Here is a 27176-nt window from a genome sequence, read left to right as displayed (position 1 = left end):
ATAGGCAAAATAGCAGCGGTGCCAGAGAGCATCCCTGCTTCAACCCTCAAAAAGTGAAGATCTCACCTGAGCGGTTTCCTCTAGAAGACAGCCTAATTCTGACCGAAGTGTCAGTGTATAAAGCTTCTATTGCCTCTACCAAGTCCCAAGGGCAGCCCCACATACGCAATTTTGACCATAGGCGCCCTCTAAGAACACCATCAAAGGCCTGTTCAAGGTCCATAAAGGCCATGAACAGGGTGGATCCATCGCCTAAAACTCTCTCCTTTAGAAGATTAATAATAAAGGGGTTTAGTGATGTGCCCACACCCTTGACGAAGCCTGTTTGTCTAGGGTCCAAAATTCCATTCCTTTCTGCCCAATTTCTTAGGTCCCGCAACAAGACCGAAGCAAATAGCTTTCCGATGGAATCTAAGAGGGCGATTGGGCGATAGTTTTTGGAATCAGCCCACTCTTCCCCTTTTGAAAATTGGCACAATATGCGCTTTTCTCCATGCGGGGGGTATTTTCTTGGTAGCCATAGTCTGTTCAAACATGGTCACCAACAGTTTGGACCAGAGGAGTCTGTGTTTTTTAAGTTCTTGGTTACAGAGACCATCCGGTCCCGCTGCTCTCGATCCACTCAACTTGCTGATCATAGTAACAGCATCCTGCTCATCAAATGTGAAATTCCATCTCCCCGTCCCTGCTCTGAAAGCACCACTTCCACCTCACCTGGATCTGCAAATAGGGCTGAGTAGTGGAGAATCCAATCATTTTCTGCTACCATCACCGTGGTACTGGACTGCCTAAAGACGCCCCCATTATTTATTAACTCCCAGGTGTTTTTTGAATTTTTGGAACAGACCTTCTGTAATTGCAAGTGCTGCACAGACTTCTGCCAGTTTCTATATCCCTGACGAGCTTTTCTTATTCTTTCCAATGTATCCTCTCTCATATCCCCTCTTATATCCTTTATGATCTTTCTCAAGGTTTTCCGCCTTTTGACCAAGTCACGGTCATAGTTGTGTCTTTGGGACCAGGAAGATTTACAACCTGGGCCGCCTACCTGGGAGAATTCTTTAAGCAATCCAGTATAATCCACCTCCAAGGGATCTTCAGAAAGCTGGGTCACATAGGCCCGACTTACGTTCCTTAGGTCCTGCATTCTTAGTCACAGACGCAGGCCGCAAGAACCCAGGGTCACCTCTCCCATTTTTTCCCAGGGCTTTGAAGCAATCCACTTCCTCAAGTGGATAGCCAGTAAATCATGATCACTAAAGCACTGGGGCCTTGCAGAAAAGCTATCAATCCCGTCCCTTAGATTCTCGGAAATAAAGCAATAGTCTGTACATGAGACTCTTTCCCCTAAACGCCACGTTGGGCAACCCGGCATATCACCCTCCGTTTGCCCATTTAGCATAAACATGGCTCTGGCTTCCATATTTCTCATCCAAGCCCACTCTTTCCTTCCATTCATTCTTCCCCAATACTCGTCCCTCAGTGTCTACCAACTTAATATTGAGGTCTCCACATATAAGGATCTTGACATCCTCCACTTCAGCCATCATCTCATCAATTACACTTGTGATTGACCTCATAAAATTCACCTCCTTGCCCATGTTTACACGCCAATATATATTGATCACCACCAAGGAAATGTCACTCTGGTCCTTATCATATTTCAGGCAAATAATCTGGACATACGGATTAGGGCATCTGGTTTCCACAATCGACCACCCCAAGTCATTTTTCAGAAGCATCAGGAGACCCGCATACGGCCGACCCATCACCCACTTGGCAGCCGGATTCAAAAGGGCTAGGTAGCCATCACAACGGGGGGGGGGTAGGGGGGAGTCCTAAGACAAGTCTCTTGGAATAGAAGCATGTCAAATAGGGCTAGGTATGGAATGTTTTCACTGAAAAGGGATTGGAAACTTTGAGTGTTCCAGCATCCAATCTTCAGGTGCTCCGGTTTCTCTTCCCCAAGAGTCTAACGTCCATCCTGATGGCCCAGGGATCCTGCCAGCCATGACCAGGGTACAGATTTCATTGTTCCCTCCCTTCCCGGCCCATTTTGACCTTTCATTTCCTTTTTTTGGTTGGCCGCTGTAAATTTCAATGAATGTAATTCATTGAGTAGTAGATGGTACCCTCTTTGTTTGATCCTTTTTAGGCACAGGATCTTCCTGGACAGTAATGTGTGCCGGTTTCTGGGCAGAGTCCCTGTTTTGCTTTTTTTTAAACATCTGTAGCTTTCATCCAATTTGCTTTAAGCAGCATCTGATAATCTGAGACTTCATATCCCAGGCCCAGAAATTTCTCCTTCAATGCCAGGATTAAATCCTTCTTTGTTGGTGAGAACAAATGCAGGATCACCCAATCAGTCCGCTTTTCTTCCACAAATTCAACAACCCTAATATCACTAGAGGCGAATTTACCATCCGGGATCAAACAGTGAAACAGGCGCAATACATTTCTTCTATTTAGGGTGAGCATGTTGACATCCTTTTTGATTCGCTCGAGAGCTTATGAGTCAACAAAGAACGATTTCTTGGGGCCACCTCTTTAGGCGCCATCTTTTTTTTGTTCCTGGGCAGAGCGGCTTTTCAATAAAGGTCTCTGAAGGAGATCCTTCACCCCTTTTGACTTCCCAAAATCGGTGTTCATACTACTATCTCTTTTCTCAGGAAGCTTGACCTATTCAGTAGGCTTTAAAGATGGTTTTTCATCCCGATTTGATCGAGTGAGACTTTTGTCACAACTTGGGGGCCTCGTTGATGACTCTTGTATAGTCGCCAACTCAGGTCCCTTAAAGTTAACTCGGAATTTAGAGCCCAGCCGAATAGGATCTTTTTTCACCCTGGGTTGATTTGTCTCCACGATGAGACCCTCCATCTTTTCCCATTCTGAATTACTCAAGTCATTCCAATCCTGGTCCTCTTCTGCTCGCTCCAGTTCTTCTACTAGCAGGCTCGGTTCACAGTCTGATGGCGGGCACTCATTTACTTCTGGATTCACTTCTCAGCCCGACAATGTGTCCTCTCCTTTATCCTCAGACAGCTGGAGCTCAATTCTGGATTTTTTTGCAGCTGGAATATTTTGTTGTGTAGCTAGAGATCGAATATTTCTCAGAAAAGGCCTGGATCCCTTAGCTTTCTTTCTCGTTTTTGCAGGCATATGTTTAGATTTTTTTATTTGCTGGGGTACTGCCTTCTTTGGTAAGTCTATGTTCGAACCTTTCTCAGAGGCTTTTTCCGAAGAGATTTTTACTCCATCGACTAAAAGTTCCTCCGCTGTCTGCTCTTTTTTCCTATTAAAAACTGAACAGATTTTTTTTCCAGCAGATTGCTTGGCTGGAATTCCGCCCCTTCTGTCAGGTCCACCACCGGCACCCTCGGCCCCTGGTCTAAGAGGGGAAGCACAGGGTCGATTTTACAATCCTTAGGCGGCCCCATCCTTTGAGTATCACCCTTCATGTTCCTTCGCATCCATTGGCAATCCTGTAAAAGGGCTTCCATCATTGCGCATAGGATATAGGAAAATGGTATTCCACTGACCTTAGGAAAAACTCTAGCCTTCTGCACAGTTTGCTATAACCGAGGCCCTCGCTGTTTGCTCATGGCTTGGAACAACAGCTATGGGTATCTGTAACGTAGAAACGAGACAAGGGAGGGGGCAGAGGTTCCCTGACGGAAACCAACAGACAAGCTCTGTACAGAAGGGTCTACAAACAATACAAGAGAAGATACTAACAGACAAATCCCGGAAAAAGGAAGTCGATGGCAAACAAGCAGAAGGAAATGAAGGGAAAGTCGTGTAACAGGATTGGATAGCAGAGGACAGTAAGGAACAAGGTTGAGAGCTCAGAGGAGCAGAAAAGCAATGAGCAAGCCCACAGGAGCAGGGCTGTAAGGTAGGGAGCCCAGAGGGAAAGGACTTAAGGCAGTGGAGTAAAGCAGGCTGCACGGAGCCCAGAAGGGCCGGGCAGCAAGGAGTGACACTTGGGGGGCAGGGCCGCTGACCGTAGAAGGCTGCAGACGACTATAGAGGGCTGCTAGGCTAGGCTGAAAACCCTGCGGACAAAGGCTGTAGGTAGCAAGCAGCGGAGTGTGATCGACTGCAAGGTAGGAAGCCCCGAGGACAAGGGCTGAAGTGAGGCAGGCTGCAGGGCAGGAGCCTGGAAGACCAGGGCGGAAGGTAGCAGCTGAGCGTGATCGGCTGCAAGGCAGAAGCCCGGAAGGGCAAAGGCGGAGGCTGGAAAGCAGCAGAGCGTGATCGGCTGCAAAGCAGAGAGCCCGGCAGGGCACTGGATCCAAAGCCGGAGTAAGGATGAACCGCATACAAGATCCGTAGCTCGAAGCAAAAAGGTGCCGGAAGAACTCTTAATGCAAGAGACTGAGCCCCTGCAGGCAGCAGCTTTTATACCGCCCTGCCCAGCACAGAGGCAGGCTAATTGGCCGCACCTGGATCAGCACACCTGCATACAATCTGCCTCCTCCCTCTCTGTTCCTGAGCTGGTGGAAGCAGAGCTGATCCCTAGGGCTTCTGGGGATTGTAGTTCCGATGATGACGAATAGGAATGTCCAGGAATAGATAGTTATAGCCAAGTGCATTGTGGTAAGTGTAGTTTGTTGGGAAAAATAGAAAAGCACCAAAGTCTCGCAAATGGGGAAATAAGGTCCATATTGATCGCCAATGTATGCGCCCATGGCGCAGGCATGACGGTCGCATAGGCGGCGTTGCCAGACAGCTGATGTTTCCGCTTCTTTAAGTCTCGAGTCCACTTTTTGAACTAGGGACTCCCAAAGCAGCATTTTATTCGATATTGAGGTAATCAAGGCAGATTGATCCCTCAAGGAACAGTTGAGATTTTCATATAACTTGGTGAAGGGAATTAGGGATGTAGAGATCGAGGCTATCATCAGTTGTTGCAGGTGAGCCAAATCCACCACCACCTTTCGCTGATCATCTTCTGGGCTTCCCCCTCTATTCTTTGGGGACGGCGATGGCATATAAATTGAGGAGGCCGATGATGAAATGGAAGAATCTACTTCCATTTCTGCTTCATTTCTCTCATTTTCCTCCAAGGATCTTTCCTCTGACAAAGAGCCAGGTGGAACACACGGGCTCCGCTCATTTGCAGGCCACCGCTCTTCAATTTCCAGCTGAACAGGTTCCCCCAAGCCCTTATTCACAGGATCTTGTGACCCTCTCCCCATTCCAGTCCCCAGGGGGGGGTCCCCAGTTTATTGACAATCGTGCCCCCACCGTGGGCACTTTCTTCATTGAGTTCACATTCCACCACTCTATCAGTTTTCAACATCGATTTGTCCAGCATTTTTAAACAGTCATTGACTGTAGATATACTCAGTCTTTTCTGTCTCGCTATTTTTAAGGAGAGATTGAACAAGTCTTTGGCCAGTTTATTTGCCAGCTCTCCATTTGCGAAAACATTTGAAGGGGAGATGCTATTTTCCAGGCCACCCGCCGGCCTTGCCTGCCTCTCCAATCCACTCATTATGGGAACTTCTTCCAATTGCCCCATAGGGTCATTCCCCTCACCCAAGAGCAACCCCCTCGAGGGGGTGAGCTGAGCTTCTTGGGGGCCTCAAACCCCAGGTGCCTCCTTGTCAGAGAGGGAGCCCCACTCTTTTTCAGTTCTCAGCCCCTGGGCATCATATCCCTCCTCTTGGGTCTCTATCTCAAGTGATAATCGAGCTCTGTGCCGCTCAATGTCATCCATATCATCCACTACCAGCAGATTGAGCCCTGCTCCACCTCTCCTTACCTGCAAGCGCGTCTGAGCGCTGAGGGGGACTGGGAGCCTTTCTACTTTGCGTCATGCAGGGGCTGCAGCCACAGATTTCAGAGCACACACCTCCTCACCTCCTGCAACCTCCTAGAAACTCCACTTGCCTCCGCTTCGCAGAGGAAGTGGGGTATTTGTAGGAGGTAGGAAGTTCGAGCACGGGAGGGAAGGGGCTCGCCAGGGCTCACATAAAATCAAGAAATTAAAGGGACAATCTGTTTTTTTTTTTTTTTTCCACACGAACGTTCAGAGTCCAGCAGGGTCCCGTGCACCAAAGCTGCAAACAAAGTCCAAAAACAGGCAGAGTAGGCTCCTAGAAACTCCACTTGCCTCCACTTCGCCAACCCACTTTCAATGCACTGCTACGTAAAGCGGCAGCACATTTTGAAATTGACAGAGTGGAAATTACTCCAGAAGTAGACTTGGTGGAGAAAATAATTAAGGAAAAACCACCTACTAGCCAGGCCCTACCCCTTCTTGCCTCAGTCAAGAGACGCCTCGTTCCATCTTTATCCACACCTGCATTGGTTAGAGGTGTCAACCCAAGAATTGAGAAGCTTTTCAGCCCCTCAATGTCGGATCCCTTATATATTAGGGGTCACTCCATACCCGATTCCCTGGTAGTAACCACCATGAGGAAAAGGGCGGGGGTTCCGCTATCTACTAGCGAAGCACCCCCAGACAAGGAGGGTAAGAAGCTTTATGCCTTGGGGGGGGAAAAGGATTACATCCTCGGCAGCTTTCTCCACGCGGATTGCCAACAACAATACTTTGTTGGCAAGCTATGCTGATGCCCAATGGGGATTGTTGCGCGAAGGCCTACAAGAAGCCCCTGAGCCCTTGCGAACACGTTTGTTAGCCATTGTGACAGAAGATACTCAGGTAAACCAAAGCATCATCAAGAACACTCTAGATGCAGAGAAAACGGCTGGCAGGCACTAGTCCAGGGTGTACTTCTTAAGTGTCATGTTTGGCTCAGAAACCCAGGCGTCCCTCATCAACAAACGCCTTAAAGACTCAAACTTGTTTGGCAAGGCGGTTGATGACGCACTTGAGACAGCTAAGAAGGAATTTGATACTCTAAAAACTCTGGACCAAATCCCAAGACCTCCTAATAAGCAGGGTTACGGCAACAGGTGCTTTTTTCGTGGCCAACGACAAAATCAACAACGGCAATACTCCTCAGCAGGCAACTGGCCCTCCCCTCAGGGAACCAGTGGACAATATTCTCAGAGAGGACAACGTCGTGGCAAGGGAAGAGATCGGGGTCCCCTCCCATGCATCTCCGGTCGGGGGCCGGTTAACATCATTCCTACAAGCATGGGAGGGAATTACCACAGACCGCTGGGTACTGTCAACTATAGCCCACGATTACTGCATCGAATTCAGTCAGTCCCCTACATTCAGACCCCCGAGGGGAAGACGCCAATCACCGGAACACCTCTCCATCCTTCTTCAGGAAGTCGAACTGCTGCTGGAAAAAGATAGGTTGTGCCTCTATCACAAGTAAAGGAGGGTATTTATTCAGTGTACTTCCTTGTACCCAAAAAGGATTTAACCATGCGCCCTGTACTAGATCTGCGCCCAGCGAACAAATTCGTAAAACCTCAATTTCGTATGGTGACTTTGCAGAAGGTAATCCCCCTGCTCTCACAGGGGGATTACATGGCAACACTGGACATGAAAGATGCTTACTTTTATATTTCAATGTTGCCAGCGCACAGGAAATACCTCTGGTTCATCATAGAAGGCAAACACTATCAGTTCAAAGTGCTACTCTTCGGCATAGCTTCAGCGCCAAGGGTATTCACGAAGGTAGTGGCAGCGGCACACCTGCGCTGATTATCCTTCCAGTCTACCCTTACCTCGACGACTGGCTCATAACATGGGATTCTTACGAAACCTGCTTCTCAAATACCCAAAAGACTGTAGACCTTTTGTTCCACCTGGGCTTTTCCATCAACGAGAAGAAGTCCAGTCTAGACCCCAGCCAAGTCAAGCAATTCCTAAGGGCTCTAATTCGAACAAAGGACGGCCTTGTCTTCCCCCTCCAACGAGAGGGTCCAAAACATGCTGTTTCAGATGCCTCAATATGTAGCCGGTCGGGAGGTGACGGTACGCAAAGGCCATGCGATTGCTGAGAATGATGGCATCATGTATTTATTTGGTACCTCACACGCGCCTGCGCCCAATGCAAGAGTGGCTCAACAGCCAGTGGTGTCCGGCCAGCGGACAATGGGACGATCTAGTGGTGGTCTCGCAGGCCTTAGTTCTCTCACTGCGATGGTGGTCGAAGGAAAACCTTGTGTTGGGGAAACCTTTTGCAACCCCCGCAGTGGAAGCCCCTCTAAACACAGACGCATCACTCACAGGATGGGGGGCTCATATATCCCATCAGACTGCACACAGTTTGCACTCCGAGTGTGGCGTCCAAGCACATAAACTTGCTGGAACTGCTGGCGGTCTTAAAAGCGCTGAAGGCTTTCCAGACACACCTACAAGAGAAAACAGTGCTGACCCTCACAGACAGCACCACGGCCATGTACTACCTGAACAAGCAAGGGGGCATTCACGCGCCAGGACTGTCCAAGCTGTCCCAGAACATCTGGAAGTGGGCTCTCAAACACATGTTCCTGTTATCTCAACATGTACCAGGGGGACTCAATCTTCTGGCAGACAAACTCAGCAAAGACGTCCCTCTGCCTGCAGAGTACGAATGGCGACTACACGAAGACATCGTCTCCCAATGTTTTCGCAGAATGGGGCTCCCCAGAGATCGACCTGTTTGAAACTCTGGAAAACACCCAATGCCAAGATTACGCCTCCAGGTACCCCCCAGAACTGCTCCAAGGGGAACGGTCTCTGGATAACATGGTCAGGGAAATTTGTCTATGCTTCCCCCCCCCCTGTGCCCCGCCCCCCGTCCCCCCCTCTCCTCCCGACTCCCTTTCTCAACAAGATTGTGCACAAGATGCACCAGGAACCAATTACCATGATACTGGTGGGCCCGACAACCCTGGTTCGCTCATCTGATGGAGATGTCGCTGTCTCCTCCGGTGAAACTACGCTACCCATACAACATGCTGTCACATGACAGGGGCCAAACCCTGCACCCATGCCCTCAGACCCTGAACTGGCAGCCTGGTTCCTGAGGTCATAGAGTTTGGGAATTTGCAGCTCCCTCAGAGATGCATGGACCTTCTCAGAGAAGCAAGGAAACCGAACACTCGTTGCTGCTACTCTAGCAAGTGGAAACGGTTAGTCATCTGGTGTAAATCAGAGCATCAACCCTGTTGACTGCTCTCCCTCACAGATTGTTCTATACCTAACTCGCTTGTTGGACTCAGGTTTGGTCTTTAATTCTATTAAAGCCTTCATGGAGGGAGTGAAAAGAATTCACCCTCCTCTATCTAACCCAGCTCCCGGATGGGACCTGAATGTTGTACTAACCAGGCTAATGGGCTCCCCCTTCGAACCCATGTTTAAAGCAACCCTTAAGGATCTTACTCTGAAGACTGCTTTCTTGATAGCTATCACCTCCATTAGGAGAGTGAGTGAACTACAAGCGCTCTCTATACTAGATCCCTTTGTAACAGTTCACAAGGATAAGGTGGTTCTACGCACACACCCTAGGTTTGCAGCGAAGTTCATTTAAAAATTCCATGTCAACCGGTCTATAGAACGACCAACGTTCTTCCAAAACTCTTCAAACTTGGGAGAAAAGAGCCTGCACACACTTTATGTTCGCAGGGCGGTCATGTTTTACATGTTTTATATGGAAAGAACTAGACCACTGAGAAAGACTAATCAGTTCTTTGTCTCAGTGGTGGCAGGAAGAGAAGGAGATGCAGTTTCCAAATCCACTATATCTAGATGGATTGTCCAGTGCATCACTCTGTTACACTCTTGCTAAGAGAGAACTGCCCTTCAAGCCTAGAGCACACTCTACTCGAGGCACTGGGGCATCCATAGCATTCATTGCGAATGTTTCCCTTGAGTACATTTGCAAGGCGGCAACCTGGAGTTCTGTACACACCTTTACAAAACACTATTGTCTGGATGCCCATTCTAGATCTGATTCCCAGGTGGGACAAGCAGTACTAAGGCATCTTTTCTCCACTGTTCCTTCTCACAACCCACCTCCAACTCCGGTTACTGCTCACTAGTCTATGCTGCACAGCATGTGATTCTAAGCAGATTAACAAATATCAGAAGACCTGCATTACTCGCCGTAATAGCATTTCTGATGATTGTATCTGCTTAGACTTCCTGCTCGGGGTGGAAGGAACATAGACATCTTACTACTTTCTCTCTTCATGTATCATTCACAATAGCCTGGGGCTCCCTCATAGCAGAAATTATACAATCAGAGGGACCTCGGCGCGTGAGGGATTTTGGGTACACTACACATCACGATAGGGATAGTGTTACAGACACGCCTATGCCGACGTCCCCTTTCGGTCCCCAAAAGACAAGATGCGATACTCTGCGGTTACCACTGGATGTCGGACCATATGCACAGCATGTGAATCTAAGCAGATACAATCATCAGAAATGCTATTACGGTGAGTAATGCATGTCATTCTCTGTGAAATTCTGAATCCCATAGTTCTATTCAAAAGCACCCAACCAATCCAAAATACCAAGTTTCACCTCATACATACTCACAGCTTACTTAGGCATGCAAGGTCTCTTAGGACTGGAAGACCATGAAGACTCTGGGATAGAAACATTTTCAAGAGACAATTTCTTCATTTCAAGAGCATGTTGTAATTCCATTTCCCTTAGTTTGAGATCATGTTTGGCTTCAGCTTGGATTTGTAATCTTTTAAACTCTAACTCAAGTCTCATTTTTTCAAAAGCAACAAATTCTGAACTCCGCACTGGACCTGGTAGGGGCCCTGTGGCTTAAAGTTGAGGCCTAAGAGCTGGTTGAGGTAAAGAGACGCTCTCTTCATGAGACTCCTCCAACTCTTCTGACTCTTCAACAATATTAGAGTTAGACTCTGAATCATTAACATCCTTATCATTCTCCACATTTTCTGGTATAATAGGTGTGACAGACCTACTACCCAGACTTTGATTATCTAACAATCTTGTAATTTGTTCATTTTTCTTTCCTTTAACAGGAAGAGACCTGACTTTACACATTTCTTTCAGTTGATCTACTGTTAAAATGATCAGGGCTTCCTGTCTGAACTTATCCATATTTGGCATGTTACAATTGCTTTTCTAGTGGAGCTTATTTGTATTTGCATTTCTTTATTTGTATAGTGCGCCGGGCCCAAAGGTACTTGGGCGATTGTTTTAGGTTACAGAAACATGTGGTACAGTTTACAGTGCAGGAGTGATACTGATACATGATGTTAATAGTTAAAAGGTTGGCAGTAAAAAATTACATACTGGTGAATTACAAAATCTACAATGCAGGATGCATGAACGATATCCGGAGATGAATGTACAAAAATAAGTTCATAATATATGCAGTAGCAACTGGTTATCAGTGAAGTGGCGAACGTGGGTGCAATCTAAGCAGTTGGGGGTTAGTCAGATACTGCTAGCCACAATTTGGTTTTGCATTTAAAGGAGTGGAATGAGGGTTAAGATCTCAGCAGGTTGGGCTTAGTATTCCAAAGTGTGTGGAAGCTAGTGTGGGGAAGCTAGACCCACCCGCTTTCTGTAGATTGAATCTGGGCTTAGCGAGGCAGTTGGTCTGAGCTGATCTAAGCGGTTGGTGTGAGGCGGCAGGCCAGGTAGATAGGCGCCTGGTTATTTAGGCATTTATGGGTGAGGACAGGTGTTTTCAAGGACATTCTTTGACAGACCGAGAGCCAGCGTAAATTACATCTGGTATCCACGATGTGCTGGCCCCTAGGGAAGTTTAGAGCCACCCTGATGGCGTTATTCTGTATGACCTGAAGTTTGTTTAGGTTATGTTGGCTCGTTCCTAGGTTGAGTGCGTTGCAATAGTCGATCTTGGACATGAGAGTTCTCGCTAGGATGATGCAATTACCTGTAGTGAAGAAGGGGCGGCAGGCAGTGATGAGTTTGCATATGTGGGCAGATAATCCTTGTGAAGGTTTTTAGTTGAACAAAATTAAAGCAAACTCTCAATGTAACAACTCTACAGTATCCTCACACCGCCTGCCACCAGTGTTAGGAAAAGTTGAATGCAGTACCCTCTGGGAACACTACAAGCAACTATGACTACAGGTATAGCCAACCCGACCTTTGGTATAAGCTTGTACTACACAGTTTTGGTAGCGTCTTGAGCAACCAGGCTTATCTCAAGAGGGGAAATGTGAGCTGTAGTGGAGTTACACAAAGGTTCACAGTTACAGGTATTCAAATAAACTTGCATTCAGGTTTCTTGCGTAAACAATTAATGTATTTATCAGTCAGTTATAAAGCCTTCTTCAGAAGGGAGCAATAGAATAGTAACACACAAATAGACTTCAATACTGTACACTGAGTTTCTGAATCAGTCCAGACCCTTTTGGGATGGCCCACAGACACAACCTACACCCACAGGTGACTTCAGTAACAAGGGTGCTGGGGACATTAATATCTTACTGTTTGGCATTCAGAACACTCTTAAAAAGTTGGTAAAAGGCAAAGGTTATTAGAACACAAGAAATTACAAATATTCATAAGCAGGGCAAATACTTCGAGATGGCACTTGGAGTCATTCAATTCAAATAGACTAAGCCAAATTCAATGGGCAAAAATCTTTGTATAGGATGCAGCACTTCAGGTAAGCAAATGGAAAAGTCTTTGCACAAGTTCTTAGGAGTCTTTGGTCAAACGAAGAATCAAATGCAGGGCCACAAGCTGATTAGACTTGTGAGTTGCAGAAGTTACAAGCACTTCCACAGTAAGAGATAAGTTCTTAGACTTGTTTTACAGCACCTTGGTAAAGAAGAAAAGATGCAGCTGAAGACTTCTGTTCCTGTGCAGCTCTGCAGATCTCACTGTTCCTGGGCCTCAGTCGTGGGGACAAGGAGGACGTTGAGGGACTCCTGCACTGAAATGGCACTGTCAAAACTAGCAACCGACAAACTTTACTTTCAGTGGCTGTTTCGCGTTGCAGCTTCTTGCGGTACAGCAAATTGCAATAAGCGTGGTTCCTGGCTGTCAAGGTGGACTTTCCTCACATCCGAGGTCCCGCACTCGACTGAGGGGGGTCAGGCTTGGTCAATCCTGCTTCGTGTGAGTCAGAAGGATCTTTCAAAAGCTTTATGCCAGCTTACAAGCAACGCACACAATCTGGTGTCCCTCTCCCTGGCTCTACGGTTTCCTGCACCAACTCTGAGGAAATTCAACCAGCTCCGAGATGGGTCTCCAGGTGGCTTACTTGGGAGTTGATTGGTCCCACCAACCCATAGGGAGAAGTCGTCCTTACAGGGCTTCTCTGTCAATGGGAAGTTGACAAGTAACCACTGCAGCAGGGCTTCACCGGGCAAACCAACGGTCCAGGAGTTGCAGAAGGAATCATCTTCAAGCTCTTCTTCGGTTCCTTCATCCAGTGGTCGACTCTGCCTTCCAAGCCAAAAGCCTCGCCTTTTATTCAGTTCTCTCCCATTCATTCCAGCCTAGCTGTCACTCACCCAGCAGGGTGGCTGTCCTTGCCTGACAGTCAGCCAGCCAATCGCCACAGAGTGCATTTGGGTCTCCTAGGAGACTAAGCACAGGGAGTTTCGGGCACCTCCCTCACTTCCTGCCTTGTAAGCTGGCCTGAAGCTTTTGTAAAATGCTCCGGACTCTTACAAAGCAGGACTGACCAAGCCTGGGCCCCCTCAGCAGAGTGTGGAACCCCAGAAGCAAGGACAGTCCACCTTGACAGCCAGGAACCACGCCTATTGCTATTTGCAGTACCGCAAGGAGCTGAAACGCGAAACAGCCACTGAAAATAAAGTTTGCAGGGTTTCTAGTTTTGACAGTGCCAGTGCAGTGCAGGCGTCCCCGACGTCCTCCCTCTTGTCCCCACGACTGAGGCCCAGGAACAGTGAGATCTGCAGAGCTGCACAGGAACAGAAGTCATCAGATGCATCTTTTCTTCTTTACCAAGGTATTGTAAAACAAGTCTAAGAGAACTTTCCTCTTACTGTAGACATGCTTGTAACTTACACAACTCACAAGCCTAATCAGCATGTGGCCCTACATTGATTCTTCTTTTCATCAAAGACTCCTAAGAACTTGTGCAAATACTTTTCCATTACTTACCAGAAGTGCTTTATCCTATCCAAGACTTTTGCCCATTGACTTTGGCTTAGCCTATTGATTTGAATGACTCTTCTAGGGGGATCCAAAAGTATTTGCCTGCTTAAGAATATTTGTGGTCTCTTGTTATTCTAATAAACTTTACCTTGTACCAACTTTTAAGAGTATTCTAAATGCCAACAGTAAGATATTAATGTCCCCAGCACCCTAGCTATTGAAGTCACCTGTGGGTGTAGGTTGTGTATGTGGGCCATCCCAAAAGGGTCTTTCTTAAAATGTTAAATTGGAAACTAGACAAAGGGGATACTAAGTAGTCCCTCCAGCACCCTATTGTAAGATAGTTTGTGTTGGGTCTAGAAAGTTACAATGCAAGTAAAGTCAATTTAACTTCACTGTTCTTGGAAACAGTTATCCAAGAAAAGGTATTTCTCCAGCATGGGGTCTGGCATGGAATCACATGCTCATGAATATTCCCCGTCGTCAGGCTGGGAATCCTCGGTAAAGAAAAAATCAGTATCAGTTTCGTTTCTGATCTGTCTTTCGTAGTAGTAACCAATCACTGATCTCTGCGTCATACTGACCACAGCCAATGACTGCCCTCTACCTAAGCCCTGCCTCTGGCAGCCATCTTCAGATTTTTACCGCACGTTCAAGTGTTGGGAGTCCTAGTGCTTCATCAGCCAGCTCAAGAGGTCCCGGTGCAGGATGATCCTCGTCGCACCGGCGTGGCCGAGGCAGATCTGGTTCCCGGACCTTCTGGACTTGTCAACGTCCCCTCCCATCAAGCTGTCGGCGGAGTTCCTCAGGTTCGTCGTCCAGGGACGCCACTACCAATTCAGAGCACTGCCGTTCGGATTGAAGTCGCCCCCCAGGGTCTTTACCAAGTGCCTAGCACCAGTGGCGGCGCGGCTGCGCCTGCAGGGGATTCACGTCTACCCCTACCTGGACGACTGGCTCATCCGCTCAGGGACGAGGGAACTCGCCGTCGAACACACTGCGAGGACCGTCCAGCTACTCACAGACCTGGAATTCGCCATAAACTACCCAAAGTCCCACCTGGTGCCGTCGCAGGTGGCCCTGTTTCTGGGAGCGAAGCTTGATACAGTGAGGCGCCTGGCGGCCCCGTCGGAAGAACGGACGAAGACCATTCTAGGCAAAGTGCAGCACCTGCTAGCCACGGACGTGGCCAGGGTGCGGTCCATCAAGTCCCTCCTGGGGATGATGTCCTCCTGCATCTACCTGGTGCGCCTCTACAGACTACGGATGCGCCCTCTTCAAGAATTTCTTGACGCCCGTTGGATGCAGGCGACGGGCACCTTCGAAGACAGGGTCCCCCTCAACAAGGTGTTCCGGCGGGCAATTCAGTGGTGGGGCGTTCGAGCGCACCTCACGGCGGGCAAGGCAACAGGAAGACTGTCATCGCGGTGCCCCTAATCGATGACATCTGGGAGGAGGGCCTGTCGGTTCTCAAAAACCCCTCCACGGCACCAGCCAAACGGGACCGGTACGAGAAGAAGTACCGGGTCCCCGAAACCGCTCCCCTGTGCCTCAGGGCCCAGCCAACGCCAGACTCGGTCGTCTCGGCTGCAGGGAAGAAGAAAGCGGCGGGGTCAAGAGCCTCGACGTCGAATTCCCCGCCGGACGGCGAGGGAAAGAAGTTGGACGCCATGGGGCGGCGGGTCTTTTCGTCGGCGGCGACGACGATCAAAGCGGCCAACGCCCTGGCGATCGTGGCCCGTTACGACAGGGAACTCTGGTTTAAGCTGGCCCCCATATTGGACTTCCTGCCGGACGACAAGAGGTCCGAGGCCCTGGAAATACTGCAAGAGGGCGAGGTGGCGTCGGACCACGCCATAACGGTGGCAACCGATATTGCCGATACCGGGTTCCGCCAGCTGGGCAACGGTGTTTGCCTACCACGACGGGGTTGACTCCGGGCGACCGACTTCCGTCAGGACGTCCAGACCAGGGTGCTGGATATGCCGTTCGACGGCAGCAACTTGTTCGGGAAGGCGGTGGACGAATCCCTCCAAGCCATAAAAACGGACACGGAGACGGCCCGCGCCCTAGGAGCCCTTCAACAACGACGGCCCTTTCGGAGCTCCGGAGGCAGACAGGGTGCCTCCAAGGGATCCAGCGGTGGCTCGTAGTCCTAACGCCAGGCGGCACGCTCCTCGTCTCAGGAGGCCTACAGGGGTCGCGGCAAGCAGGGAGCGCCTCGCCGCCGTCGGCAAGGTGGCCAGGGCGGCAAGGCCACCACCTCCAAGCAGGACTGAACCAGCCGTGGTCTCAGGCCCACACCGAAGCACCCCGGTGGGAGGCCGGCTGACGAATTTCGTCGGCGTGTGGAAGTCCATCTCCACCGACTGTTGGGTGCTGGATACCCTGGCAAGAGGACACTCTATCGAGATCCTGAAGAGGTGCCCTCACGTTCCACCTGTGGCCAGGAAGGAAAATCACATCCCGCAACTGCTGTTGGAAGTACGGGCGATGCTCAGGAAAGGCGCCATCGAGCTTGTCCCGAAGAGGCTCCGGGGTGTACTCAAGGTACTTCCTCGTCAGGAAGAAGACGGCCGGCTGGCGCCCCATCCTGGACCTTAGTCGTTTGAACAAATACATCAGATCACAAAAGTTCAGGATGGTCACCCTCCAGCACGTACTGGGACAGCTGGAGGAAGGCGACTTTCTATCGTCTTTGGACCTGGAGGATGCATACTTCCACGTTCCCATCCTCAAAAGTCACCGCCCTCAAGTACTGCCGTACCTGCTATCGCTAGCAAAGGCTGGGCTAGCCCATGCCTCCATTAAGATTCATCTGGCGGCGATCTCCAGATATACCAGAACCACAGGACGGACGTCCCTGTGGTCCCATCGACTGGTAAAAGAGTTTATGAAAGGACTGTTCCGGTCGTTCCCGCCGGTGAAGGCCCCGGCCCCGGCGTGGGAACTTAACGTGGTGCTGACCAGGCTCATGGGGCCCCCATTCGAGCCGATGCACTCCGCACCGATGAAGTTTGTGTTGTGGAAGACTGCATTCCTGGTGGCCATTACCTCCCACGACGAGTGGGAGAGATCCAGGCCCTATCCTGCAAAGCACCGTACTTGACTTTCCATGCCTCGAGGGTGGTGCTTGGGACGCACCCCTCCTTTATGCCCAAGGTGCCGTCGGACTTCCATCTTAACGAGCCCTTGGTGTTACCTGTTTTCTTCCCGTCTCCTTCGTCGCCGGCCGAGAGGACTTTGCACTCGCTGGATGTGGCTAGAGCGCTGAAGTTCTACGTGGACCGCACAAAGAGTTTCCGGAGGACATCACAGCTGTTTGTGAACTTTGTACCGGTCAATCAAGGGAAGGCTCTCTCGAAGTCTTCTATTTCCAGATGGCTCTCCGGCTGCATCATGCACTGCCACCAGTTGGCTAACCGACCGCTGCCAGGCCGTCCGAGAGCCCATTCGACCAGAGCGATCGCTGCTACTACGGCGTTCTTATCTGGTGTGCCCCTGCTGGACATCTGCAGGGCTGCTACGTGGAGGTCGACGCACACCTTCACGAGATTCTACTGCGTCGATCGGGATTCCAGGGAGGAGTCCAGGGTCGGACAAGCAGTGCTGCGCAACCTGTTTGCCGAAGGTGAGCCTGGTGAGGAGGTAAGAGATGCTTAATGTTGAGTTTTTTTGTATTGCTTAATGTTGAGCCTTTTGCCACCCCCCGTGGTTGTGCATGTGTGTACTGCTATTTATTCTTATATTCATGAGCATGTGAATCCATGCCAGACCCCATGCTGGAGAAGGAACAAGTTACTTACCTGTAACTGTTGTTCTCCAGCATGGGTCTGGCATGGATTCACATGCGAACCCTCCCGCCTACCCCTCTGCGGCTCTTCACTTGGTCATACTGCCTCTTCACGTGCTACCAAATCTGAAGATGGCTGCCAGAGGCGGGGCTTAGGTAGAGGGCAGTCATTGGCTGTGGTCAGTATGACGCAGAGATCAGTGATTGGTTACTACTACGAAAGACCGATCAGAAACGAAACTGATACTGATTTTTTTCTTTACCGAGGATTCCCAGCCTGACGACAGGGAATATTCATGAGCATGTGAATCCATGCCAGACCCATGCTGGAGAACAACAGTTACAGGTAAGTAACTTGTTCCTTAAACCTTTTGGGAAATCTGAAATACTTCCCTCCGCCACTGTACTCAAGGTGCTGTGTGACACAATGTAAAAGGATGATGCCTGTGGAGTTTGTCAGACTCCAAAGTCACAAGATTGGAGGAAACACGAGTGGTAAAAAAAGACCTCCCTCTCTCCAGCTTAGAAATTAAAAGTCCTAAAGTCCAGCAAAGGTGCTTGGGGTCTCCAAGGTAGAAGGGAATTAGCACATTTCAGAGAATTCTCCCTAGCAAATGGTATACCTCATGTTTATTGTAAGGACAACAGGGGGTGGGGGAGACGCATGCAATGCCTTTACTTACCGCCCTGACTCTGATTTTCCCAGAAGACTGAGTTGACGATGGGTCGCTGGAGGTAGGCTTTCCCACCGTTGGTTCCAGTAAGAGGTGCCCAGGAGCTGCAGGCACTGGGGTACATCCGGTCAGTACAAGGAGCAGAGTGCAACCCTTGGCAATGAAGAAATGCAGAAGGTATCGGTGCAGACCTCTTCAGGACACTTCACCAGACAGGGAAAGAAGAGTTCAAGCGACAGCCACTGCACAAGGGCAATGGCGAGTGTCCTTCCAGTCCCGGTTGAAAACCTTCCAGAGGAAGATCCCTTGAAGCTGGGAGGCTGAAATTTGGCGGGAAGGCAACTTACACCTCAAGCTGGCAAATTTCTGAAGCCTGTATCTGCTAAGAATCCCATCCGCCTGCCTCCCCACAAGAGAGCAACTGGACAGTACAAAAAATATAAATGAACAGCATTTGCAGTAACAATCCTCACAAACGACAGGCTAGAAAACCAAACCATCTGAGGATGTTGATGTATGAGGGAACATGGGTAACTGTACATGTAGAATAGGGATAGTGTGACTGGAGCACCCCTGTCATCGCTCCCTTTTTTCGTTACAAAAAACAAACCATTTTATACTCTGGGCCAACCACTTGATGGTGGACTATACAAAGCATGCGATTCTAAGAATATATAAGCTTGAGAAAGACTATTATTGGTAAGTAATATTTGTCATGTACATGCATCCTTTGTCATTTACGTCCTGTCAGGAAATGAACAAATCTGAGGACGTCGACACACTAAGGATCATGGCTACAAGTAAGAAGGGGAGTGTGTAACAGGCACTCACTCCCCTTTTACCACTATAATGTACTTGTTATCTATGATTACCGTGTCACCAATAGTTTTATTGTAAATAATTGTAGGATTTGTTTTGTTTTTTGCAGATAATATTTTTCAACAAATCCTATACTCTACTGATTCAAATTTGGCTGAGGCCCGAGGAATTCTACAGAATGTGGAACGTCGCCAACTTTATAAATGTGTGGGGCAAACTCAACCCAAATCGGAAACCAAGATTAAACAGGTGACTGTGTGTGTGTCTCCGTTTGTGCCTTTTATGTCTGTGGAGTGACTTTTAAGCCCCAGATAGCCCTCCTTGATGCGTGTTACTCCCTTAGTGATGCAACCTATGGCTTGAAGAGACCAGTATTGAAAGCAATTTGCAGCAATGTGCATACTACTTTGCATAGTGTAAGGGATCAAGAGTCCGACTCTGACACAGCGGCATGTTCCATATTGGTTATAGAGTTTTATTGTGAAAATAATAAAAGGGTTTGCGCAACTCCTGTCTATCATTAACTCTGAGGGTTTTATCTGCCTCAGGAGAACTAAGGAACTTCTGTGTCAGGAAGTTAAAGCGTCCTCAGTCCTGTGTCCAACTCTAAACTGAACCTTGCATGCTAAAGTAAATACAAGGTGAAAAGGGGGATTTCTTTGAGCGATAAACTTAAAGCTTATTCTTGAACTTTCAAACAAAGTTCTAAAGTGCAGATACGAAAAGGAATGTTCCGCTCCCATCCTCTACGTTTCTTCTGGTTTCTCAAAATGTGTTTGGTACATCTTGTAAAGTCAAAAACGTTCCAATCTTTTGCAAGGAGGCAAATCTCTTTCTGAATATTCCTTTTTTCTGATGTTTCTTAATCTGCTTAGAATCACATGCTGTGCATAGTCCGACATCCAGTGGTCACTGCGGGGTATTGCATTTTGTTTTTCATAGTCGAAAAGGGGACGTCGACAAGGCGTGTCTGTAACACTATCCCTATAGTGACGTGCAGTGTTCCCACAATCCCTCACGCGTCAAGGTCCCTCAGATTGTTTTTTTCCGTCCAGAGATTGGTCGCCTTTACGCGGAGCTCCTCGAGAGAAATTGCAAACATTTACTCGACCCTTTCGTCGTTATTTAACATTATCATTACATTAGATCCCTCCTTCGATGTAGCTGCGAAGCTGTTTCTCCACCGAGCAAGATCTTCGACGTCGGTGATTTCGACGGAGGAGATCCTTCGGCGTTGCCGAACACGTGGCCTGGCCTCGCCGGCCTAAAACAGTAGGGAGAGTGGGGTCGTGGGACATTTCTTGTTCTTTTTGAGAATGGCTTTCTCCCCCCCCCCACCCACTTTCCTTCGGGGTCGTTATCACGTTTGACCGTATCCTCAGCCATGGAGAGGACACCCTTTAGATTTTGCCCGTGCTGCAAGGGCAAATTCACGTGGAAAGACGAGAACAAATGGTGTAACTGTTGCTTGCCCCTCGACCGCAAAGAAGACGGCTGTGCGGCCTGTAAGCTTCTTAAGCCTAAGACTTTAAAGGACCGGAGGGTCAAGAGGTGGGCAGCCTACGCCATGTCTAGGTCCGATTTCTCACCCGCCGCCACAGAGTGTGACGAGGATAGTGGTAACCCGACCTCCGCTTCGGAGGTTGTAGACCACTCTAGCAAGCGTTCACGCTCCTCGTCTGTCCCCGGCCCCAACCAGCTCGGCTCACGCCCTGCTTATGGGGATGAACACCCTGGCGACACTGACGCACACAAGAAACACTCACATAAGCACACGACCCACGGCTCTTCCTCGTCGAAGACGAAGAAAGCATTAGCGTCAACGGAGACGCAGATCTTACTGGCGGCCTCCACAGACTGGAAAGGTCTCAAGCCGCCCTCGCAACCGCAGACGCGACTGGGCTATCCCCAGATAAGGGCACTATCACTAAACCGCCAGACGACGTGCCCCGTCCGAGTGCCCGTCGGCGTAGAGTACGTGACACCGGTAACGTCGACGCCAGAGGAACCCTCGGCAGACAAATTAGTCGTTGAGAGCTTGGCGCGTATAGTTTCCACTGATGGCCAGAGATGGACGGCGAAAGACACGCCGAATACCGCTCACAAGGCCAGGGAAACGCCGAAAGGGTCGGAAGGAAGGCAGGGACTGCCCTCTCCGTCGAAAGGGACTCCTAGCCTACTAGAAGGCTTCTCAGAAGGCAAAGGGAGTTTATCCTCGACGTTATGGGAAAGGTCAAAGCATTTACAGGCCGAAAGCCTTCCCTTTCCCCCCCCCCCCACTGACCGCTCTGGGTCACCACAAGGGACCCTAGAGAGACTCCAGTTTTGTATGGACAAAATGGAGAGGTTTATGTCTACTCCAAACCTACCAACACCCAAAAGACCAAGAGAGGGACCTCAGGAGGACCCCAGGGCCAAGTACCCTAGGCTGTTTAACCCCTTCCAAGAGGATATGACCTCACTGAAGAGGACTCACTTTCATGAAGATGAGGAGTTCTTAACTAACAAAGGAGAACAAAACCTAGACGAGGAAGATTTCGAGGAGAACCCAGACATGGGTGGTGGGGGCTTCGAAGAAGACGCAGAAGAAAGTGCTTCACAGCCCTGGCAGTCCCCATCAGCGTCAACAGACTCTGACTCCCTAAACCTGCCCCCCTTCTACCCCCCAAAGACTCACCAATCAGGAATACGTCACCTATAGACAACCAACCTACCTTCAATGCACTACTACGCAAAGCAGCAGCGCATTTCGAAATTGAGACTGGGGAAATTTCTCCCAACATAGACTTTGTGGAAAAGATGATCAAGGAGAAACCCCCTGTTAGTCAAACCATTCCCCTCCTCGCCTCAGTAAAGAGACAAATCATTCCTTCGCTATCTACACCTACGTTGGTCAGAGGGGTCAACCCAAGGATCGAAAAATTTAGTCCCTCTCCATCGGACCCGTTATACATCAGGGGCCACTCAGTACCAGACTCATTGGTAGTAACAAACACAAGGAAGAGGGCAGGGGTCCCGCTATCAACCAGCGAGGCACCACCAGATAAAGAGGGAAAAAAGCTGTATGCCCTAGGGAAGAGGATTACAGCCTCGGCAGCTTTTTCCACCAGGATTGCCAATAACTCCTTACTGGCAAGTTATGCAGATGCCCAATGGAGTAAATTACGCAAAGACCACGAGGAGGTACCTGAATCCCTACGAACTCAGCTTCTGGCCACGGTTACTGAAGGAGCCTTAGTGAACCAGAGCATCATTAAGAATACTCTAGATGCTGCGGAAACAGCTGGCCATTCCCTAGTCCAAGGGATCCTCCTCAAACGTCATGTCTGGCTCCGTAATTCAGGGTTTAAACCTGAAACACAAGCGTCTCATTAACAAACCAATAGAGGATGCCAACCTCTTTGGGAAGGCGGTGGATGGCGCACTAGAGACTGCAAAAAAGGATTTTGACACCATTAAAACCCTAGACCAGGTTTCAAGGCCTCCCAACAAGCGAGGTTATGGGAACAGACGCTTTTTTCGAGGCCAACGCCAGCAACAGCAGCAGCAGGGAACTCGTCCTCTAATCAAGGAACCAGTGGACAATACACCCAGAGAGGACAGCGTCGTGGCAAGGGAAGAGGTCGGGGCCCCACCCCTTGAGGTTCCCAAGCCACCAGCACCAAATGACTCGAAGATTCGGGTCCCCTCCCATGCATCGCTGGTCGGGGGCCGGTTAACATCCTTTCTTCCAGCATGGGAGGGAATAACATCAGACCACTGGGTACTCTCAACTATAACCCGCAGCTACTGTATAGAATTCAACCGCTCCCCTACGTACAGACCCCCAAGGGGACGACGCCTATCACCAGAGCACCTCACCATCCTTCAAGAAGTGGACCAGCTACTAGAAAAAGGGGCTATAGAGGTCGTCCCTCTATCACAGGTAACGGAAGGTATTTATTCGGTGTACTTCCTTGTACCCAAAAAGGACTTAACCATGCGCCCTGTACTAGATCTGCGCCCAACGAACAAATTTGTAAAACCTCAATTTCGTATGGTGACATTACAGGAAGTAATCCCCCTGTTATCTCAAGGGGATTACATCACAACACTGGATATGAAAGATGCATACTTTCATATTTTAATGTTGCCAGCGCACAGAAAATACCTCAGGTTCATGATAGAGGGCAAACACTAACCGTTCAGAGTGCTACTACCAGTTCCTTCGGCATAGCATCAGCACCAGGGGTATTCACGAAAGTACTGGCAGTGGCAGCGGCCCACCTGCGCAGGTCGTCCGTCCCAGTATACCCTTACCTCGACGATTGGCTCATAACAGGGGATTCCTACGAGACATGCTTCTCAAATACCCAAAAGACTGTAGACCTTTTTGTTCCAACTGGGATTCTCCATCAACGAGAAGAAGTCCAGCCTAGACCCGAGTCAGATCAAGCAATTCCTAGGGGCTCCAATTCGAACAAAGGACGGCCTTGTCTTCCCCTCCGAGAGGGTCCAAAATATGCTGTTTCAGATCCCTCAATATGTAGCCGGTCGAGAGGTGACGGTACGCAAAGCAATGCGATTACTGAGAATGATGGCGTTATGTATATATTTGGTACCTCACGCTAGTCTGCGCATGAGCCCAGTGCAGGAGTGGCCCAATAGCCAGTGGTCAGAAAACAGTATATGGTGGAAGGCACAACAATATTAAAAGTATGTAAATTCAGGTCATTTCGCTAGGATATGGTCATTTGAACTCCGGTAGTTCATATACAGTTTCAGGTGCAGCAGGGAGATTCTCGAGGCAACTCGAGATCCTAAAATATGAAACACCAAACACACACCAACTGTTGCCAGCTGATAACCCTATGCTGCACTCCTGATGGGGAGACAAGTCCCCAAGGTTATTTTCAGTATCACGTGAACCCAATCCGACTCCAACAAGGAGAAGTCTTGAGTCACGAGAGACCACACTGTCAAGAAAGCCTTCACTGTACTCAAAAAATATTCATATGATAAACAAGATATAAATAGCATCTGTCTCTCTGCTCTGAACTCCCGGCGCCTCTGCCGTTCGCACTCTGGAAAGCCACCCCAAAAATCACCAACAAGCAGTTTTCAAATGAATTTCAATACACCTCAACTCTTTATATCAGACCATAATCATGAATGGGACTGGGAGTTGTGCATTGTTTATGGTGAGTGTTCTTAACGACACCCAGAGCAGTAATAGTTCCGTGTATTGGTTGACGGGCACCCGATACACTTCTGGCAGTATACTATTAGAGGGGGCGTGTTGCATACTTAACATGCCCAGGCACATTTTTCCAACTAATGAGCATGTTACATCAGCACATGAGAGCCTGAGAGAGTCTTTCAGTTAATATTAAGCATTAACTAACACGAGCGCCGTATCCCTTAGGGGGTATGGACAGTATCTCAGTTTATTTGTTGGGGATGATTATAGTTAACAAAGCCAGATATGAGCTGCACTACGTTGTATGCACGTTTTGGCGGTCGGATGTATTAATGAACATCAAGAGAACATTTTTGAAAGGTGTGACCGTGACAAGTATACCTCAGTAAACTGAGCATGTGATTACTTCATTTTTTACAAGCTTGAGAGTGTTATAAGTAAATTAAATGTAAACACATATTCAAGTACTCAGTCGATCTCCTTTTGCCTTCAGCCACCACCCACTGGAAAACCCAGCCCTTCACCATTGTGTTCACCCGGGGAGAGGCACTGGTCTTCCTTCCGAGTGAGTACACCTAATTCCAACAGTATTAGTCTAAAAATTGAATCATGTTTGAGAACAAATCTCTACGATCCACTTCTGTACATTTTTATCATACAGATTGATCCCGGTTGTTGATACATACACTGGAATGAGGTTAGTTTTACTTTTTCATTGAGAGTGACCTATGAAATCTCACGTCTGACATAAAAGTCTAATTAGGTTGTCCTTCCCTTTTTGTAGGAATTAATGAACAACTTTTGAAACTTTAACACATCCCGCCCTGAAGAAGGATTGTTGCGTAATCCGAAACACGTCGGTACACATGGTTGTGTTTAGGAGATTCTGAGCAGAAAGAAGTGTACTGCCCAGATGGACAATTGTGTTAAATAATTCAATATTTAAATGTGTTACTTCACGAATAACGTTTCTCCAGCATGGGGTCTGGCATGGATTCACATGCTCATGAATATTCCCTGTAGTCAGGCTGGGAATCCTTGGTAAAGAAAAATCAGTATCCGTTTCGTTTCTGATCTGTCTTTCATAGTAGTAACCAATCACTGATCTCTGCGTCATACTGACCACAGCCAATGACTGCCATCTCCCTAAGCCCCGTCTCTGGCAGCCATCTTCAGATTTGTACCGCACGTTCAAGTGTTGGGATCCTCGTGCTATTGCTCTCGAGCTTTAGTGCGTTTTCGCGCTTTTTCATAGGAAATTTCTCTTTTTTCGGTCAAAAGAGCCTCGAGCTCCACCGTTTCTTTATCCGATCAACGGGGACCCGTGTCGGATTCTTCTCCGCCCCTCAAGGGTGAAGATTTCGTCGAGCCACGCTTTTGGAGTACTCCAGAAGTTTCTCAGGCCCATCTCGGACATGGCCCAGGAGAAGGGAAGCTCGACGCCCGCCCGGAAAGCTTTTCAGGGTCTGCCCCGGATGCCAGCTTCAGAATGTCTTGAAGGAGGACGAACACTCCCTTTGCCTCTACTGCCTGCATGAGGACAAGACGCACGTGGAGAAGGACTGTGCGTTTTGCGGCAATATGTCGGAGCGGACCATGAATTACCGCCATCTGCGTCTCGCCAACTGGCTGGAAGGGAAGAGCCCGTCAGGCGAGAAGAAGAAGAAATCCGAGCGGTCTTCTAAGACCTTTGAGGGCGCTCCGGCGACGGGGGCCCAACAGAAGGCCAAGCACAGCGAGTCCGCTGGCACCGGGAGCGCCGAACGGTCGGGCTCTACGGTTGCCAGGCAGGGCACATCCTCCCCGGCGCCATCAACCACGAGCCAACGCTCTGGCTCGGGTAAAAGGAAGGCCGAGCACCCGGCGAAGCTCCTGGAGAGACCCCGGTCGAGCTCGAAGGCCCCATCGGAGGGGGAGCGAGGCGGTGACCCTCCCCCCAAGGAGAAGGCGGTGAGCCTTCTTCCACCCTGCCAAGGCCTCTATCGAGACAGTCGCGGCGGCCCTGGCTCAGCCTGTGGAGGCTACACCAGTGGAGGCGACCTCGGGCCCAGAGTCTCCCTGCCACCGCGGAGGGAGTCCTCTTTCAAGCCCATCGACAGGACCCCCGTGAAACCGCCGACGGAGAAGAAAAAGGGGGGGGGGCAGGAGGTCGTCGTGGATTCGGCCTCAAACTCTGAAGAGGAGCTGATCGAAGTCTTAAGCCACGGCGTTGGCGTGGAAGAAGACCAGCCCGTCGGGAGGGACCCCGACGTAGGAGACGAGAACGTCGAGGGTGCCGACGAGGCTCCTGACCGCCCGTCGGAATCCCCTCAACCAGTGCCGCAAGACAACTCGGCGGCCATTTTGTTGGCTATACAGTCCTTATGCTCGGAGATAAGGACAAGATTGCCGTTACCACCAACGGAGGAACCGCTCCCGACGGGGGACCCAGAGCCAGGCCCTTCTGGGAGCCCTCCTCCTAAGAGAAGGATTCATCCTCCACCTCCTTTTCAACCATCGCGCCCTGCTCAGCCCTCCTCCCCATCCACGACCCGTGGGGATGATACGGGGAAGGACACTGCCGCAACGGGTACAGACGACGAGGTTTACGATGAGGATCTTCCGTCGTCACCTCCTCCCCGGGCTTCCCCGCCCGACGAGATTGGATCGTTTCATGCCATGATCGCCAGGGCATCCAAGCTTTTCCAGCTCTGCCCGGAAGAG

General features: G+C 49.4%; 1 protein-coding gene across 1 annotated transcript in view; it reads left to right on the top strand.

Moving 5' to 3' along the window:
- The window catches only part of SAMHD1 (SAM and HD domain containing deoxynucleoside triphosphate triphosphohydrolase 1), a 697568-nt gene that overhangs the window by 525567 nt on the left and 144825 nt on the right, over window positions 1-27176 (top strand). Inside the window, exon 12 of the mRNA XM_069652117.1 lies at window positions 19404-19543. Coding sequence (XP_069508218.1) covers window positions 19404-19543 — 140 coding nt within the window. The remainder of the gene's footprint in view (window positions 1-19403; window positions 19544-27176) is intronic.

The sequence above is a fragment of the Ambystoma mexicanum genome, chromosome 3p, assembly GCF_040938575.1.
Source record: "Ambystoma mexicanum isolate Mex_15411 chromosome 3p, UKY_AmexF1_1, whole genome shotgun sequence".
NCBI classification, from domain to species: Eukaryota; Metazoa; Chordata; class Amphibia; order Caudata; family Ambystomatidae; genus Ambystoma; species Ambystoma mexicanum.
Note: the sequence above shows the minus strand (reverse complement) of the source record. Positions and strands in the feature narration are given on the sequence as shown.